At 42.8% G+C, this 17,205-nt stretch overlaps 1 protein-coding gene and 1 long non-coding RNA gene across 4 annotated transcripts; one reads left to right on the top strand and one right to left on the bottom strand.

The window, feature by feature from the left end:
- Positions 1-75: 75 nt before the first annotated feature.
- Positions 76-16,961, top strand: LOC113990886. 3 transcript variants are annotated; one of them, XR_005566455.1, is made up of 9 exons: positions 76-858; positions 1,337-1,726; positions 3,163-3,275; positions 4,284-4,377; positions 4,466-4,664; positions 9,428-9,635; positions 10,336-10,641; positions 13,691-13,808; positions 16,620-16,961. It is a non-coding gene; the product is annotated as an uncharacterized LOC113990886 (long non-coding RNA). The 3 variants fall into 3 exon arrangements; XR_005566454.1 differs by lacking the exon at positions 4,284-4,377 and having other exon boundaries at positions 16,674-16,961; XR_005566456.1 differs by lacking the exons at positions 4,284-4,377; positions 9,428-9,635; positions 10,336-10,641.
- On the bottom strand, positions 3,916-15,275 carry SLC13A2 (solute carrier family 13 member 2). The gene is made up of 12 exons (XM_039389249.1): positions 15,159-15,275; positions 12,039-12,167; positions 11,543-11,679; positions 10,222-10,484; positions 9,261-9,441; positions 8,924-9,046; positions 7,869-8,090; positions 7,684-7,769; positions 6,996-7,117; positions 6,574-6,735; positions 5,495-5,632; positions 3,916-4,726 (listed from the first exon to the last, which is right to left on the bottom strand). Exons 1-12 carry the CDS (start codon positions 15,258-15,260, stop codon positions 4,595-4,597), a joined length of 1,797 nt encoding a protein of 598 aa, XP_039245183.1. The 5' UTR covers positions 15,261-15,275; the 3' UTR covers positions 3,916-4,594.
- Positions 16,962-17,205: the final 244 nt, after the last annotated feature.

Here is a 17,205-nt window from a genome sequence, read left to right as displayed (position 1 = left end):
CCCGCGGCCGAGCCGCTGCCGTTCGGGGCCACCCAGTGCTGAAGGGGACTCTTAAACATTGTCTGCTAAACCGCGTCCATTCCAAATTGAGTTGGGGTTTATTAATATGAATTTGTTTTTTCTTTTTCTTTTTTTTTTCTTTAATTTTTTTTTCTAGCACTTGAATAGAAAACAGTACCTAAAGAATTAGTGTGGAATTATTTCAGGCTGAAGCTATGCGTGTGCTTCTAACGTACCATGAGCCTTGGATTTTTGCTTAACTTGATGAGAATTGCCTAACCTTAGATAAGGGATATAACTTCTGTAAGTAAGGGGGATTGAGGAAAGAACTTTGCAAGTCGGTAGGACGGATCTCTTCCAACTGACACCTAACTAATTAGCATTCAGCATTCAAGGAAAAATGAAAAAAAATGAAAAAAAAGAGTCATCCAAGGGGAAAAGAAGTCATCCAACACTACTAAGAATTAATATACGGTTGGAACAAAGACTGTGTAACACTGGACTCTAATTGTAATAAAAGGACGATAGATGGCAGCAAAGACCGTGAAATAATTACAGCAGCCCTATATAGTGGGGGGTGCGGAAAAGGCGGGATTTAACATGAATGTGTAATGACTTTCGCGAATATAAGGTTTTTGCTTTTGTCATTCCGTTCGACGCACTCGCGGAGGGTTATCCCCAGTGCTGTCAATGAAAAGGAACGCGACTTCACATTGGTCAGACTTTGATGCTGAGTAAATATCTTTGTTTCAGTACCTGTGGGACCGGCTGGGCGCCGAGCGCGGCTACCACGGCCACAACAGCAGCAGCTCCGCCGGCTGCGGGAACAGCAGCGCTGCCGCCGACCCGCTGCGGCAGGTGAGGGGGCACCGGGGGAGAGGGGACAAGGGAATCCTCAGGGAGCCCTGGGGGACCAGGGGGGAACAGGGAAGGGGAGCGGGAGAAAGGGGAGCTCCAGGGGGTAGATGGGGAGTCGGCGGGAGAGGGGACACCCAGGGGGAGCGGGGTGCCCGGGGGAAGCCCCGGGGAAAAGGGGAGTCCGGGGGAGCGGGGAGCTCCGGGGAAAGAGGGGACTCCGGGCGAGTGGATAAACCAGGAGCCCAAAAGGAGCAGGGGGTCCGAGGGGAGCCCTGGGGGTGCAGAGAGCCCATGGGAGTGGGGAGGAACAAGGGAAGAGGGGAGCTCGGGAGGAGTGGGGTGTCCGGGGAGACAGTGGAGCCCCAAGGGGATCAGAGAGCCCGGAGGGGAAGGGCAGCTTGGGGAGAGCGGGGGAGTGGAGAGCCCAGGGTGGCACTGGGTGCTGTTGAGAGTCCTGAGCCGCCTGTTTCTCTTGCAGGAGGTGGAAGCCCTGGTCTCCCACTGGAACCTCTACATCAACTTGGGGGGCTTCTTTGTCTGTCTCTTCTCCGTGACTCTGTTTGGACCGTGGAGCGACAGCGTGGGCCGCCGTCCGGCGCTCATCCTGTCAACAGCGGGCATAGCCCTGCAAACGTCCATCTACCTGCTGGTCATATACCTGGAGCTGCACGTCGCCTACTTGCTCCTGGGACGTCTTCTGAGTGGCCTGTCAGGAGACTACAACCTGGTCCTGGCCAGCTGCTTTGCCTACGTGACCGACAGCAGTGACAGGCGCGCGCGGACGTTCCGGGTGGCCATCCTCGAGGCGTGCCTGGGCATCGCGGGCATGCTGGCCAGCATCGGTGGTGGCCAGTGGCGCAAGGCCCAGGTGGAAGTTCTCTTTAATCCCTGGCTTTTTTCCTTCTTGTCACAGTGCATTTTGGAGCCAAGGACCTCTTGGTTTTGTGTGAGCTTGGCTTCCCTCTTTGCTGGGCTTTCTGACCTCGTTGGGTACGGCCTCCTAAATCCCTTTCAGAAAAGTTACAAATTTCCTAACAATGAGAGTATTCCTTAGGAATTTGCCTTGCTCATCATATTTTCTGTGGAAGTCGAGGAATACTGCAGCTAGAGATAAAACACCTTCTTGGTACCACAGCCTTTAACCAAGTTTCTGGCCAGTTAGTGACATGATTGGTTCTAAACAGGATGATTAATATTTAGCTAACTAGAAGACAGCTAACAGTGTTCTACTCCTGCCAGAGGCTTAGGCTAGCACATGATTATCTTCTTATAACTGGCTTGGCAGAAACGTGTGTGTGTTGGTTTGGGATTTCTGTGGGGTTTTTTTTGGTTTTTTTTTAGCCCCTTAACTATGTCTAATAAGCAGTACAACTGGTCTGTCTTCTTTCTTTCTTGGAGTGTGCTTGGATCTTCCTAACTGCAGTGCTCTGTAAGCAGCCAGTGCCAATACATGCACACCCTTTCAGCATTTCCCTGCTTCCATAGACTTTTGGGCAGCATTTGTCCCAAGGTTGCCAAAATTCACTTGCAATATTAATGGGAGAAATACAAATGCATCGTCAGGATTAATAGAGTTGTATTGTGGAAAAACTGGTTTAGGAATACAGCTAAGGTTTAGTTCTTGAATCATGGAATCTCAGGATATTTTTGGTTGGAAGGGACCTTAAAGATCATCTTGTTCCAAACCTCTGCCATGGGCAGGGGCACCTTCCACTAGACCAGGATGAAATGTGAGTTTCTTATGAGCTCATCACAGCCTCTGAATAATGTAGACTAACACAAAAGACTTCAAAGAGTCATAACACAGTTTTAAAGGGTTGGAAGGAGAGGCTGATGGGAAATGTTATAAGAATTCCACCTTTCCTGCTTAGCTAAGCAGGAATTTAGAAGGACATGTAAACTCTGTGCGAGTGTTTCAAAGAAAACAAAAAGCAAACAAAAGCTGTGCACGCTGCCCTGGTGCTGCAGACAAAGAGAGAAGAAGGGAGAGGCTCCCAGAAAATCATCTGCTTGAGTTTGTCATTTTTAGACCCTCAGACACAGGGTGAGTAGGCTAATGAAAATATTCAGGGAGATTTGGATGTTATTTGATAGAGGTAAATGCCAAGGGAAAGGAGAGTGGTTTACCAGTGACCTGAACAAGTCATTATGTGTTTGAAATCAATTATACCCAGGAGCTCATTAGCAACAGAGAATAAATGCCTGTCCTGCGTGTGCTGTGGATATTCTCTTGGATCCCTATCATACATCAAAACCCTGTCTGTCAAAGCCACTGAAGGGTTAATAACAGACTGTTCTTTCCAGGGCAGTGATTTCCTGGAGCAACTGGCCAGTGAAAGCATCAGTGCAAGAGGGATCAGTGACCAGCAGGCACCAGAATTGTCTGGAGAGTTGGAACTGGAAAGAAACTACTGCAGGTCAGTGAATTCTGCCATTTTGTAAGTGAAATGTACACTGCACAATGCCCTTGTCTCCTAATAGTTAGGACCGAGAAAAACAAAAGTTATTGAAGAGCACATACTTATTTAGGGTGAAATTCCCTCATGTTTAGTCTGGTGGAACCAGTATGGGGATGCCACCAGAGTGGGACTTCTGAAAAGCAACATTCTTTGTGCAAAATTTAGGCAGGCAGCAGCAGAACAAAGATTTCAGTGCAAACCTCAGGGGCACATGTTGAATAACTGCTCTGCCTGAACCCAACCTCAGTTATGATACTAAGAGATAGTTTTGGCAAAGTGTCTTTGGATATTCCCGTGGCTTTGTCAGTTTGGTCATTAGGAGTTTATGTGCTACTGAAAGTCAGTTGCAGCAGAATAGGGATTAAATATTTAAAAGGAAAATCTTGGGTTTGACATTCCAAGAAAATTCGACTGTCAATAATAATAAAGTATTTACTACTTTTAAGATAAGAGAAAATCAATTATGCTGATTTCTCTGATTATTTAAAGATATTTTAAATAAGGAAACAGACAAGTAGTTGATACATAGAAGACAGAAGCAGTGATATATAATTAAAAAATGACGCAGAACACAGAGGTACATTAAAAAAATCTTTAATTAAATCGTTTATTCTAGGACACAGGGGTTCTTTCCTTCTCAGGGGAACACTTCTGGTCCTATCATGATCTTGCAGGGTGTAATCTGACATAAATAACAATGGGGAAAAACATAGTCTTTTACATTCATAACAAGAGGCCTGCAAATAAATATATTTCAAAAATAGAAGGGGCTGACAGTATGTGATTTGTCTGTAATGCTGTCAATGCCCATAACAGTATATAACAATCATGTACGGTTTGAACATATACACATATACATGTGAATAGTCATGTTAATTGTGACAAGACACAGGTCTATGCATGAAATCAGGAACACAGAGTCTTTCTTTTATATATATATATACACACTTCTCTTTTTTCTCACAGCAGATTTACAGGTGGGGTGGAAAAGAACTTGGGGAAAATGCCCCTCCAGAGACAAAACTTCTAAAGGTTCCTGGGACAGCATAAAAGCCAAAAGGTTACTTCATCTTACTGACCAAATTGCCAGCTAACAGCACTGTTGTGCAATTTTATTGCTGTTATCAAGAGAATGGTTTTGCTTGCAGGTGACTTGTCCTTTTCCAGAAGACAGGCCTGTCTCTATACCACTGCCTTGGCAAAGCTGGTGTGGAGGCCAGTCCAGCTCTCACTGCAGCTCTAACAGGAACAGTCACTGCTCCCTTCGCCTCTCCACCTTATGGGCACGAGCCTGTCTTGTTTGCCCAAGATGGGAGAGTTTGCAGCTGGAACAAAGATGAAGACCAGGTATTGATGGCAAGAGTTATTGTCAGAACTCCCAGAATGTTGAGCACAAATCCAGCTTTGGCCTAGAATTATAAAAAAAGAAGCATTGTTAGTTGAACTGAGCACATTTTTTCCTTCCTTGCTGATCAGGATTGTTTGTATGGATAGATTTTGACTTTGATCTTTTTTTACGACTCAATCAGAACTCCATCAAATTACATTTAAGCTGGTTTTCTTCACAAATGTAATTTGTCCTGGGGGGAAACAAGTTTCCATCAGATAAAACTCCTTAACTAGAGGTCCTGAAATCCTTTGAACTCACTCATGTGGAACTTTCTCTTCTGACCTGGCATTAATCCCTAATGTTACTTTGGAATTCTTCTTGGATCACTTGTAAGTTAGAAAAGTTATCAAGAGACATGGCAAAGTTATCAAGAGACATGTCCATCTGTCTTTAACACGATGATTTCTCAGGGCATCAGGGCAGCCCAGTGAGATGTGCCAGACTGTCCCCCACCCCTGCAGAAGGACTGCCCAGATGACAGGGCTCTTTGACACCTCTATGCCCTACATGTGAGCTTTTCAAGCACTTAGACATGGCTGTTTCTCATTGGCAGCTCTTCTTGGAACATCTTCAAGAGGCCTTGGCTGTTCTTTAAAAGCTCAATAGCACCTTTCTGAGGCTCTGAGTGAGTGTGACCCTTTATTAATGCACACGTGTGTCTTCCTTCCATTTTACATCAGCCCAGCACAGTGAGATTTCTAACACTCTCCCAAGAAGAACCAGTATTAGAAAAAGGAAAGACCAAATCTAGAGGTGAAAATTCTGACAAGAACATGATTTTGCTCACCATATCAATAACCTTGAGCTGTCCATAGGAGAAGACAATGGCATTGGGAGGAGTGGCCACAGGGAGCATGAACGCCAGCGATGCAGAAAGTGTGCAGGGCAGCATGACATAGAGTGGGTTGAGGCAAATGGCTTCAGCCTGTGCAGGAGGAGAGAGCAAAGAAGCTGGTTTTGATACCCAAAACTGCAGAGAAATCTTTTGTCAGAAAACTGATTGTATTTGTCCCTGTCAGAAACCTCGTTCTTCATCAAACACTGCAGCCACTCAGGTTTTGGTGCTGCTTTAGACACTTCTAGTCCATGTCTTGCAACAGATGCAAGAATTGATTTTGTGGTCAGGGCTTTGTGTTCCTTATGCTGCTGTATAAATGGCTAATAATGCTTGCATTCACCTCTAAACCCTGGGAAAATATTGTAGAGTGGCTTCAAACTGGTTAAGAACAAAATGAAATTATCAGAGGAGACAGGGCAGCCCAAGCTCTGCAGGTGAGTGGATCAGTTTAAGGGTTTGCTGGAGTGTGTGGCCTATGCCAAAAGATTTTGGAGGAGCTTATTGTAGTTTCTCTCTGGAACCAGCTTTTCGTGGTGCAGAACTATGTCTACCCCAGCAACAGGAATCTCCAGTGGAAATGCAAGAAGTCTGAATTAGGTCATGCTATCACCCTCAGAGACTTCTGGAAGGCCAGTGGTCGGAGTGAAATACAGTAATGGAATGTTGCAGGGAAGCAAATGCTGCTGCTGTTGCTGTGTCCATGCAGAACAAATTGGAAAAAACAAGTACAGCTGGCAGTGACCTCATGGGGTTGTTTAGGCCAGAAGGCAAAGTCTAATATGCCAATGGATTTAATCCCTTTACTCTTCCCCAGCAATGATTTTAGAAGGGTTGAACTAAGCACAGTGTATTTATACAGAGATATATTCACACACATACACATTTGTGTAAGTCTTGTATCCCTGTTTGGACACACAAACCATTGCTTGGCTATGGCAGCCAGTTAATTTTGTCAATTGAGCCGATGTATGCTTGGAGAGGAGTTGAAAACTGTTTTTATAAGAACATTTTGAAATGCTGGAACCTACCATTGAAGCCACAATAGGGAGGAAGAGGGTGGTGGTGGCCACGTTGCTGGTGCACTCAGTGAAAGTGGCAACAAGGAGACTCAACAGGAAAGCAATTGCTGCGTGAGGGATGTTTTCAAGAGGAGTCAGTTGGTTACCTAACCATGTAGACAGACCAGATTCCTGTAACAGAGGAAAAAGGGCTATCAGGACAGTAGGTTGGTGAGGAAATAACCACATTGCAGTCCAGTTACAGTTCTCATGTCAATTCGACCTTCCCTTGTCATAGCAGTTCTCATACAAACTGCTCTCTGCAGAAAAACGTGTAGGAGCCAGTGTTCATAGAGAGGAAATGAACCTGCTTTCCCTTCCAAAGAATTTGAAAGAAGAAGATACTACATTTATAGGAAGACACAGATCCCAGGTAAGCCAAGGAATGTTACCTCACTGCCTTTGGCTAAGGCAAAACCACCTCCCAGCAGAAGCACAATGTGCCATGGCATTTTTTCGTGAACTATTTTCCAGTTCAGGAGAGGTGGAGGTGCTTGGAACTTCGACCTGCCACCTGAAATCCAAAAAGATTTTGTAAGCCCTATTACATTCTCCAAAGAAAGGAGAACTTCTTGGTGAGACCTGACTTTAGTCTGAACATCAGGAAACCCTTCTGTCAGCAAGATCTGGAATTACCTCCTGAAGCAAATGCTAAAAGCCTCACCAACAAAGGTTTTAAAACTTGACCTGCAAAACCACTAATGAATGATCTGCAGCTGCTTCCAAAAGCACAGTACGATGCAGGGAAGGGTGAGGAAAAAGTGTGCAAGATATCTGCAGAACTGTGTGTGTTTCTGTTGTTTTCTCTCCTGAAGATTCCAGCCTCAGAAGCTTTTACACACGTGTATAGTAGAGTCAGGAACACTGCTGGGATAAGAGTTTCCTACTTGGTTAAATAATGAGAAGCAGAGAACTTTTATGGGATATGTGCCTTGCCTAACCTAAACAGAAGCTGTAGCTATGCAGGAAGAGCAGTTTGAAATCTTATTTAATATTTGAAATTTCCTTTGTAAACCTCAAATGTGAAACTTCTCATGTACCTATTCTGGCAGTTGATTTTTGATGCTTCACTAAACTCACCTGTTTGTGCATTGTTGGAAAAGCCAGAAGGAATGATGAACAACAAAAGTGAAATAAAGATGGCAACTGTAGCATCAGTGACGTAGCTGCAACAGACCAGTCAGATATTTAGTCAGCTATGTTTTCATTTCTATAAAATCCAGCATGCTTATTTTACTCAAATTGAGGAAGAAAAGTGGTAGTACCTTATATCATCTTTGTTGAAAAGAACAGTTGCCCAGCCTGGTATGAACCCAGGTTCTCTTGTAAACCAGAGCAGTACCAGGAGTATGAACAGGATCAAAACTACTATTTCTGAAAATTTCATTCTGCCCAACTTCCTGCTCTCTTCCTTGATGACAGCATAGGCCTCTTTCTCCTTAGCCTTGGCAGAGGGACTTGAACCACAACCAAAATTTTTCTTAAAACTAGAAGAAATGGACAAGAAATATCAGAGACACTTGCCAGATGGCCTCAGTTAAGAATTCAAATTTTAGACTCAGTCATAATGTCTTTTAGATATATGAATATTGACATTAAATATATTATAATCATAGCATTGGCAGTCATGGTGGGTACTAACTGCATTGCACCATGGCTTGCCAAGGTGATCAGAAGGAAGCTTCTGCCAAGGGCAGGGATACCTTCCATTAGACCAGGACAAGGTCAGTGTGACTGACAAGGCTATATGATCACTAGGAAGTAAAGAGTTGCCAAGCTTTTTAAAATGACAGAAAATGAGAATTTTAAAGGAGGAATTTGAAGATGAAAATACCATTTCAGGTATTACAGCACTCTTGCTGTGTAAAAGAAGGGAGGTTGGGGATAATACAAACTTGATAGGCTAAGTATTAAACAGGTAGGTAATGTAAGCTGGGTATTGGGGGTGATTAGCATTGGAAATAATAGCACAAGACTAATCCTCTGGGTCTGAAGCAACTCTTGTCACAAAGGCATTTCCTGCTTTGAAGCACAGCAATCTCTTGGGACATGACAACAATGCCACAGAACAGGTCATATGCTGTTAGAAATTCCTATTTGCATCTACAGAGTGTGTTTATCTGGGATTTGATCAGATTCCTCAGAGAAAAAGGTGCAGTATTTTAACAGACACTGAGTGTGCTGTTCTGCTTGTCTCTGTTCTGTGTGAGGAATTTGTCACTTGCTGTGTGACTTTCCTCATCAATAAAAGGATCACTTGTGCAATGAGTCCTTGATCACAGGCCCATCAGCTGGAAGGCAGAGGGTGAAGGGTACTCACTTAAAGCCCAAGTACAGTATCTGTAGCCAAATCCATGCCAAAACCAGTAACAAAATCATGGTGGGGAAGGCAAAGGAGAACCAGGAGGCAAAGTTGATGACACCGCCATTATCAGGAAAGAGCCTGTAAAATGCAGGAAGCTGTTAGCATCCAAAATTCCACATTCTCTTCTGTATTTACTTAATGAATTAGAACAGGGGAGGTACATTAAGGAAGAGAAGCTCACTTCCCAGCAAAGTTACCAAACTGATATTTTTTTCTCTGTGCTGCCTGGAAGTCAGTTGTACAGGACGATGCAATTTAGCGGGTTTGTAATCCCACATTCAACCAGACTTACTCATTAACTTGACCTTGCAGTACCAGATTTGGTGTTGTCCCAGTCAGAGTTGCAATTCCTCCAATACTGGCTGAGTAACAAATAGAGAGAGACATTCCCTTGCAGAGTTTCAAGTGTTTCTGCTCTACCAGATCTTCATTTCTCTTTCTGTCTTCCTCGATTGTCAGGACATGAGCATTACCTGGATCCCAAGGAACAAAAGATATTGTGCCTGCACGACTCAGTATTTCAAGGCTAGGACACAATGGACTCAAAGCTGAAGGAACCAAATTTCCTCTTTTTAAGACTAGCATTGTTAATTTTTTGATCTCCCATTTTGCTGACACTTCTTGGTGAACTAGGGTGATGTCTGAACTGCACATGGAGGAGAGAAAGGTAAGAATTCCGGGAGTTACAACAGAGCCAGAGGAGCTGGGCTGAAGGCAACTTTTTCTGTACCAGCATCTGACTGCTGGCACTGGGACTTACAGAAACACTGGAGTCATCTCAAACATGAGGAGAGGGCAAGACAGCTGGTAAAGAGATAGTGCTGCTTGATTGTGTAACTTTGGACTAGAAAGATCATTTTAATCCCTACCCTTCTGGCTTCAAATGGGCCAGAAATTTTCCTGTGGGAATTCCATATTATCTGATCCGTTCCACAGGAGGCAAGAATTGAACTAAGACAAAGATACAGAGAAATATCAAGCCTCATGGAAAGGCTTCAGCCAATGGAGAATGCATCCTGTTGTTGGTTTATTGATTAGTTATCATCTCTTTGTATCTTTTGATCTGTTTTGAACTTCAGTCAAGTCAGCAGATCTTATGGTGGTTTTGTGTGGCTCATAGAAGAGCCTCATCAGTGCTGTGTGATGCAGTCAGGATGCTTGAGGTGTGTTCTTCTTTTAGAATTTACTGGCAGCCCTTATGACAGTGAAGAAGGCATCAGGTCATCCTCCATCACCCCGAAGAGAAAACTCACCTTTTTCCTCTTTTTCCACTTTTTCCTCTTTTTCCTCTTTTTCCTCTTTTTCGTTGGAGTTAACAGGTGGAGTTGACCCTTCCTGCAGCTCAAAGGCTTTGTTGTCGTTTTCAGACGCTTGGCCAGCACCACTGGACTCCAGTTCTGACCTGTGCAGCTGTTCCAGCACTGCCTGTGCTATGGGGACCATCATGGCAGTGGTGGCTGTGTTGCTGATCCACATTGACAGGAAGGCAGTCACGACCATGAATCCCATGAGAAGTCTGGAATGAGAAGGTTTGGAAAAGCTGGATCAGAACTCAGCACTGCAACGCTCTATTTTTTTTGCAAAGATTCGACCACAAGTGCTGGGTTTGGAACACGCTCAGCAATTCCCACCCAGCACTTCCTCTTACCCTGGCCTACTTTGGGAGCGACATGGTGAGATTTTATATTCATTTTTCTTTTTTTTTTCAATTTCAACCAATTTTTTACATTCTTATGACCAGGAAAGTGGAACCTGGTAGCTTGGAGCAAACAATTTACCTAGTCAGGTCCTGCTTATTCTGCATGCTTCCAAGGAAGACATGCCATCTCAATAACACATGTTATTGCAGTATAATATATTTTAAAGAGGAATTGGAAACTGAACTTGATCCCAAGTGGCAATCAGTTTAAGCCATAAGGATGAGGATCTCTATTTTTCTGTAATTTTATCCCATCTCTATTATTTAGGATTCTCTTCTTACTCATCTAAAATTCTAATCCTTCTTTCAGTATTACTCTGTGATTTGCCTCAAAATTATTCTTTAGATGAGATGTAGATTATACATGAGATGGAAAGGGGTTTATCTTGTATGCATTTTTATTCTATTGCTTTGTAATTTCCTTCAGTGTTCCCTCTCGTTAGGAGCTAAAATAGATTAAATAGGGTGCTGTAGCCTTTGCATAGCTTAGAGTTCTAGTCTGGAAAACACTTGTTGTTTTGCAAACAAGCATCCTCATGTTTTCTCTTCTCTTGGCAATCAGTGTAGCAGGCAGAGAGTCCATGTTTGCTGTGTTTCATCTGTGGTCTTTCCTGAGTGTCTGAAGCTGTGTCTTACCACCATTGACTCACTCTCTTGTTGCTATTTCTCCACCTAAAGCCATTTGGAATTCAAAAAAGGCACACCAGGTCTGTAACACTTCACGGGATCCCCATTTGCAAGGTTAGCTCAGGCACTAACTCACTTGGACTGCAGGAAAGCATTTGTAGGCTGTGATTTGCAGATTCACATAAGAGATGGGGACTAATGCCACATAAGTTCTTTTATCCCATGGTCTTTACATGACTGTTACTCACAGGGCTGGTCTGACACCAGTGATAAGCAAGACCCTCAGGGCCACACGCTTGTGTAGGTGCCAGTTCTCAATGGCAATGGCCATCAGCAGTCCCCCAATGAAAAGCATATTGGAGTCCTTTAAATATTCCTGACAGACCTGTAATGTGGAACAAGGGAGAGAAAACAGTCAGAAGAAGCCAAGAGAGAAGGCATTTTCCGAGGGAGGTTGTTCCAAAGCCATTAGCACAGAGTAACTGTGGGTTGCATCTGAACAGTGAATTTGATTTCAGATTAGCAGCTCCACCCAGAGCTCACTGTGGGCTCGTGCAAGTTCTATTCCATGATGAAGACAGCCAATTGCCTGTGTAACAGCAGTGGAATAATATTAATAGTAATTATAATAATAATAATAATAATAATAATAATAATAATAATGGGAAATAATCCCTGAATAAAAGAAGCTTATTAATGACTGATTAACACATAGGCCAATGTCTATGGAGTAGGATCTCTTACTGTTGTTGAATCCATGATATTCATTAGTGGGAACAGCAGGACGGGCAGGAGAGCTGTGACAGCCAATGGCAGGGCTTCTGTGCACCAGTAAAGTGCCATCACTATGATAACATAACCACATTGGGCCTCCTGGGGGGCAAGAGGGGAAGAGGAGATATGATCAGAACACACTGCACATGGCACTTGGTCTTCCAGAAGGCAACAGCCCATAATTGCATTTATTGCCTGATAAAGGGATTAGAGAAAAGGTTATTTCCTGTCCTTGTCTTCCATGTATCCTCCGACCTATGCAGACTTTAATCAAATGACAAACTGTTCAATAACCTTGTCAGAACTCTGAGGAAAAGACGAATCCTCCAGGGGGCGAAAAAATATTAACTTAGGAAAAGAAACAAATGGATGACTTTGAACCTTTCATGATAAGGGATTGGGAGTCACTGCACAGGATTCGTGATTGTGCTGATAGTGTTATATTCTGTATTTATGTCCTTGAGTTGCAGAAATAATTATGATCCAGTCAAGGCTTCTTCACCTTTTGCTTCACGTGTTCCAGGATATGGCAAAGCCCAACTAATCTCAATAGCCTGGATTCCTTGTACTGTAAATACTTTTAAAATTTTTCATTGGATTCTTAGCTTAGTAGAAGCTTTGAAAGGCTCACTGACAGACTGGTCACAGGTCCTTTCAGCTTTCACTGACTTGTTTGTTTGACAAAAGCATGATCCCCTATTTCATATTACTCACCTTCTGAGAAAACATTGATTTAGTTCTGCTTTGAACAACCCCTCCAAATTTTATATAAAAATGTTTAAGACAGTCAGATTCAGAATTTCTTGTCACAACAGATTTTCATATGGTTGGGCTGGGGATGAAAGCTAGAAGAAGTTATATTGCAGGTTGTGGTGTCTTCCTTGTTTTGGAACTCGTGCAATAATGGGTGACAGCAAATCCAAAGGAAGCAAAACGTGGTTGTTTGGCCTTGGATAAAGAATGTCCACTAAAATATACTGGACAGTATGAATGAAATCATAGGGATGCTTATTGAAGCTGGATTACAGAGGATTAAAACAAGGAGCTGGGGTAACGGCTGGCAGGATTGAATTTGTGATGCTTTAGAACAGGCTCAGGACTTCTGAATGTGTCATGGAGGGTATGGAGCTGGTGACTGGGATGAAGGGGGGAGCAGCAAGAACCTTAATTATCCATCCCATCAAGCACTGAAAGAAATTTTTCATTTTGATGATCCTTTTTATCCATTTTTGTTCTTAAAAGAGACCAATAGGTGCCTTTTGAGAGACCCTAGCAGGGCTTTGGGACGTATGTCATAGGCACAATGTTATTGGCTTCCATCCTGCTGTGAACCTGCTCTCGGTAAAAGTGGGGAAAAGGTTTTTCACAATGTCAGTTTTTCTGTAAGGACACTTGTCTGTCCTTAAGTGAAATTTTTAGCATTGTTTGCTCTCAATTTTATTAGTTTGGTGTCCAGTGCTATGTCATTATAGGGCAGGTAAATAGCTCAAGAGAACAGAAAAATGTGAAATTCCATCCTGTGAGCTGCCTGCTCACATCACTGCTGCACATGGAGGCAACAGCTTTTCCTGCTCAGCATTGCCACGGTGCACAATTCTAACCCAAAAAAAATCTTCTTACAGGTTGCAAAGGGAAAAGTCCAGGACATTTTAAATTTCTATGTTGTTGCTGACTACATAGTAACCAGAGAGAGTCATTTTCACAGAGGAACTGAGGCAAGACTGCCAAATCATTCCACAGGTAACACCATGGACTTAGTGTATGTAACAATGCCTCCAGCAAGTGAGCTTGAACTTCTGGCCTCAAGACAAAAAAAAAATAATCTCTCTCTGGCTTCTTAGAACTCTTCTGATCCAGATCTCTTTTCCCTTCAGTAACTCTTTTGACTATGAAAAGTTGACTAGCAAAAAAAGGTACTTTTTCTGTTTTTCCTGCTAGTAAGCTTTTAAGTAATAATTTAAACTATTTTATTTGCATAGTGAGAGAGTAAGGTGCCATGCCTGAACAGTTACCACATTGCACCTCCAGCCAGTGCCACTCTATCATTCACGCTCGCAATCCTCAGGTCAGAGCTCCAAAGTCTCCGATAACACTGAGAGCTGTGAGGAAGAAAGAGCTTTGGGACAGGCAGGGAAGAGTTAGTGAAGTGCAGAAGGAAGCTTGGAGCAGGAGACTCTAAACTGGGAGTCAGCAGGGATCAGGAGACAGGCACAGGCAGAGAGCAGAGGAAAGAGTTATGACTGGACGTCCAAAGAGCAGTGACAGGAGAGGTAGATTGGGACGAGTTATTTCAAGCTCCTGGGGCTGTAATAAGAGACCTGAAGTCCAGAGATGAGATATTTCTGCATGAAGAGATTGAGAGTGTGAGAAAGATGCCAGAGTGAAGAAGCAGCAGAAGACTGGCAGGCTGCTGGCTCACAGAGCTCTGTTTAAATGGTCATTGGTCAATGTCCTGGATCAGGGATCAAAATGATCAATGCCCCACTACTACAGCTGCTTGTAGTTAACTTTTTCTGAAGGTACCCTAAGCAAGGTGTCTTCAAAACTTCATTTTAAATTGAAAACCCTTGTTTGGGAAGATTCTTACAGAAATATGCTAAACCAAGAGTGAAATACATAGTATTTTTCCTTATGCGTCAGAATGCCTTGTCCCTCTGACCAAGGAAAATGCCTCTTCTACATGGCAGTGGCAACAAGGAAAAAGAAGCTGTGGACTGGATATTGTTAGAAAATCAGAAGAGTGTTTAAATTGAACCTTAGATTGGAACTTAGGTTCACACCTGTGTGAATCTTCAGCATAGAAAGTCCTTTTCTATATCAGTCAGATACAAAGCAAAAGTCATAAATCACATGTCACTGAGTGTTCTTTTAGAAGATGCAATTACAGATGTATCTGTTTATCCATCATTGCTTTTATACTGCCCCAATATCTGTAGGTGTCTGATCAGAAAACAAACAAAAGAGATCTTCAAGCAACAAATGAAGGTTCTCTGAGAAAGAATCTGTGTGGTCTGTTCACTCTGTCACTTACAAGGAGCAACTCTGAGATGCAGAGATTTGGCTTTTAAATTGAACTTAAAAAATCCTTACCTTGGTAGGCACCACCAGAGGAAGAGGAAGAGCGAGAAGGGGTACTAAAATTATGATGAGGTATTTCTTGAAGGCCAGGATCACCTCCAAGATGCCAGCCATGGTGCTGGAGCTAGCCCAGTGCTGAAGGCCTGGGATCTGCTGCTGGAGACTTTATAAACACTGGGGAATATTAACCATTGACCTCAGGAGATTGGGTGTTGATTTTGGAACTGTAATCGGAGAAAGAAGGAAGGGAACAAAGAAGGGAGGAGACAGCAAAAGAGTGTCAGACCAGGAACTTTCTTAAGAAATCTTCCTGAAAGGTGGACAGTTCAGGACAGTATTAACTCCTTGTAGACCAAGTAAATTTATTAAAAGCAAACTGAAAGTACCTAATTTTTTTAAAATATTAATGGTTTTGTCTTTAATAATATAATCTTTGAATAGGTACTGTCATTCCTCCTATAAAAAAAGGGAAACTGCTCCCTCCAAAATGGGTTAAAAATTGCTTTAAAAATATGTAGAGCACTGAAAACCACATCTGCATCTCTAATAATCAAATACAGGCATTAGAAACAACGATGCAAAATGTTATATAAACATCATTGCGTTCACTAAGAAATTCAATCTGGGTAGCATAATCCACTGGGCAGAGCTCCTGTCACCAGGTGCCACATCAAGTTCCTGGCACGCAGGGACTGACAGTCCTTACCCTGGATCTTAGTGGACTGGGAAAGACTTGGCCACAGGGCATCACTTTGCAGACATTGGGCTTTTTTGTTTCACCTTTCAGCTCTTGCAGGTTTATAGGCACAATTTTGGGAACCTGGAGGATGTACTGGGGGCAAAAAAAGTAAAGAGAAAAAAAAAGGCACTACAGGGAAATTACCAGCAATTCTTGTCCCAGTTGCAGGAAACCTCCAAAATACAAGCTGTGAATTACTAGAATCTGTAAATACACAGGAATGGAACCAAACTTTTTGATGTGTCTCGTTAATGTCACTTTGATGGCTTTATTTGGTAGATCATACAAGCGCATGCCTCATATAAAGATTATAACATTTCCATTTTATTGGTATAAATTGTCTTGGCGCTGTTTATAGCTTACTCAAGCAGAGACACAAAAAGGGAAGCACAGACATTAGGTCATCTGATGTCGGCTCCACAAAAAGCTTCTGCTGTTTCTCTCTCCCTTTTCTGCCAGGGTTTGTTTTCTTTCAGCAATGTGCTTATGATGGAAAACCAGTGGGGTTTCAGTTGCCAGAGCTGCAAGCTCGACTTGGACATACTGCTCACAACAAACAGAGCTTTAGCATTTCACCCTCAGTACAAAAAGAATGAGAAAGAGCTTTCAAATGAATTATATTCCCCCACATTTTTGCATCCATTTAATGTTTAATTAGTGTCTGAAAAGGTGTAGTGGCAAAATCAGCCAACAGCAAGGTATTTTTTTTGTACGTTTTACTCTAATGCCCTAAGGTTGCAATGAAAATCTAAAAGAACACATCGTTTTTGCATCTCTGTAACATGAAGGTCGGCCTCCAACTGCAGCCTCATCTGTGGAGTGTAAATAACAACCTGGAAGGGTCTCAGCTGATGAATTGTGCCTATTCTTCACAAGCAACACGTCCTCATCGATCATTTCCTCTGTCAGGTGAGTCACAATACCTGCAAAGATGCTAGAAATGAGTTCTCTAAGTGTGTTATGGTTTGTCTTGTTTGAGCTTTGCCTGTGGCCCATTAACAGTCCCTTGGAGTTGTCAAAGGAGCAATGCCAATTTACGTTAGTTTGCAACAGTTTATATAAACGGGTTAATCTAACACTCTGAATCGCGTGCTTTGAATTCTAACAGCAACTTGGTCTTTGCTCACTGATCTGCTCTTTGAGACAGACCTCATAGGAAACCAAACAGCACAGCCAAAGCCTCTTTTATTAACTGAGCTTATACATTATTTTGTCATTTGTAAAAAGAAGTGTTTTCTAATGTGCTGTGAATTAATATAAGTGATCACATATTGCTAATGACATTTCACAGATCCGACTGCCTTTAAAATGTTGACTTTT

Source organism: Pipra filicauda, unplaced genomic scaffold, assembly GCF_003945595.2.
Source record: "Pipra filicauda isolate LSUMZ 115617 unplaced genomic scaffold, ASM394559v2 scaffold71_size5581439_pilon, whole genome shotgun sequence".
Classification (NCBI taxonomy): Eukaryota; Metazoa; Chordata; class Aves; order Passeriformes; family Pipridae; genus Pipra; species Pipra filicauda.
This window is presented reverse-complemented; position numbering and strand designations above follow the sequence as displayed.